Source organism: Capsicum annuum, unplaced genomic scaffold, assembly GCF_002878395.1.
Source record: "Capsicum annuum cultivar UCD-10X-F1 unplaced genomic scaffold, UCD10Xv1.1 ctg70080, whole genome shotgun sequence".
In the NCBI taxonomy this organism is placed as follows: Eukaryota; Viridiplantae; Streptophyta; class Magnoliopsida; order Solanales; family Solanaceae; genus Capsicum; species Capsicum annuum.
Window position 1 is genome coordinate 1 of NW_025879783.1, and position 1,410 is coordinate 1,410.

Below are 1,410 nucleotides of genomic sequence, written 5' to 3' on the forward strand. Positions count from 1 at the left end.
CTTTTGCAATAGCAATAAATTTTGAGAAAATGTGCTCAGTTTCTACCTTGAACTATACACAAAATTGCTACACGTCCAAACTTTAGGAGGGTCCTATTACGCCCTAGACTAATTAAAACCGTATTTTTGGCAATTTTAGTGCCTACGTGGTACATCAGTGAATCAACACACTGAAGGTTCATGTAGGCACTAAGGCTGCAAAAAATATGGTTTTAATTAGTTCAGGGTAATAGAACCCTCCTAAAAGTTTGAGTGTGTCTCAAAAATTTCGTGTATAGTTTAGGGTAGAAACAAAGCATTTTCCCATAAATTTTAATGATCAGAAGCTTATTTCCGGATACACATACGTCGATAAAATCAGATAGGAAGTAGGATGGCATGACTTTGACAGGCTTAAAAAAGGAGAAACGCATCAATTCTCTTAGCTTCTCAGGTGTCTGTGGCAATAAAATGCTAGTAGCTTCGTCGAGATCAGAGACTTGAAACAAGCCATCTTTCATATCCTTCTCCTCTAAGCAAACGCCTGCGCAACACAACACCAACCTCTCCACGGTCTCTGGGTATTGAGCTGCAACACTATAACCAACAAATCCCCCATAACTGATCCCAACAAGACTCGTCCTAAGTACACCATGCACCTCCATCAACTTCTTCACACATCTTGCCTGAAAAATACACCATGCACCGCAAAATCAACCTAACATGTCCAATTTGTTGGGTTCGAAATTGCGAGGGCGTCATGCGACTATTTGAGACGATAAATAAGATGACAAAAAACATAAAACTATTGATATGATCAGGGGTGGATCTACGATTTCAAACTTGTGGGTTCCCAAAAAGGAGCCCCACAGGAGCTCAAACTCACAATCAACAACAGCATGACACGCATCTCAGGTGTGCCCCTCCTACTACTGAGCTATCTCATTACTTTATTATGGGTTTCTACCTGTTAATATTTAAACCTATTGAGAATTTTTCTAATGTAATTATAAGTCTTACAGTAAAGCGTGGGTAAAAATGCAACCTAAATCTAAAAATAAAAAATTAAATTTTGAGATTTTGAATGATGTCAATTTGAAAGAATTTAAGCTACTAGTTTTTAAAAAAAAATAAAAATGCAACTTTTAACTTTCATTATTCTTTCAATAACAAAATATAAAGGATGCTAGGTTTGATCATGTTGGGCATATTCGGATTATAATCCCTTTTTTGATAATTCATGCATAAGACCTAACTTATTTTATCCAAATTCTAAGTAATTTGACCTGCTCAAATTTAACCCAATTCATTTATTTATCATTTTTACCTACAAATCAAAAAGGATGCTAGGTTGGATCATGTTGGGCAAATTTGGATTATGATCCCCTTTTTTTTTGGGGGGGGGGGGGGGGGGGGGTAATTCAAGCATCT

At 36.7% G+C, this 1,410-nt stretch overlaps 1 protein-coding gene across 1 annotated transcript in view; it reads right to left on the reverse strand.

The window, feature by feature from the left end:
- Nucleotides 1-221: 221 nt before the first annotated feature.
- Nucleotides 222-1,410, reverse strand: part of LOC124894121 (uncharacterized protein Mb2734-like) — a 2,205-nt gene continuing 1,016 nt past the window's right edge. The window contains exon 2 of the mRNA XM_047404878.1: nt 222-665. Within this exon, the coding sequence (XP_047260834.1) occupies nt 222-665 (444 nt within the window). The remainder of the gene's footprint in view (nt 666-1,410) is intronic.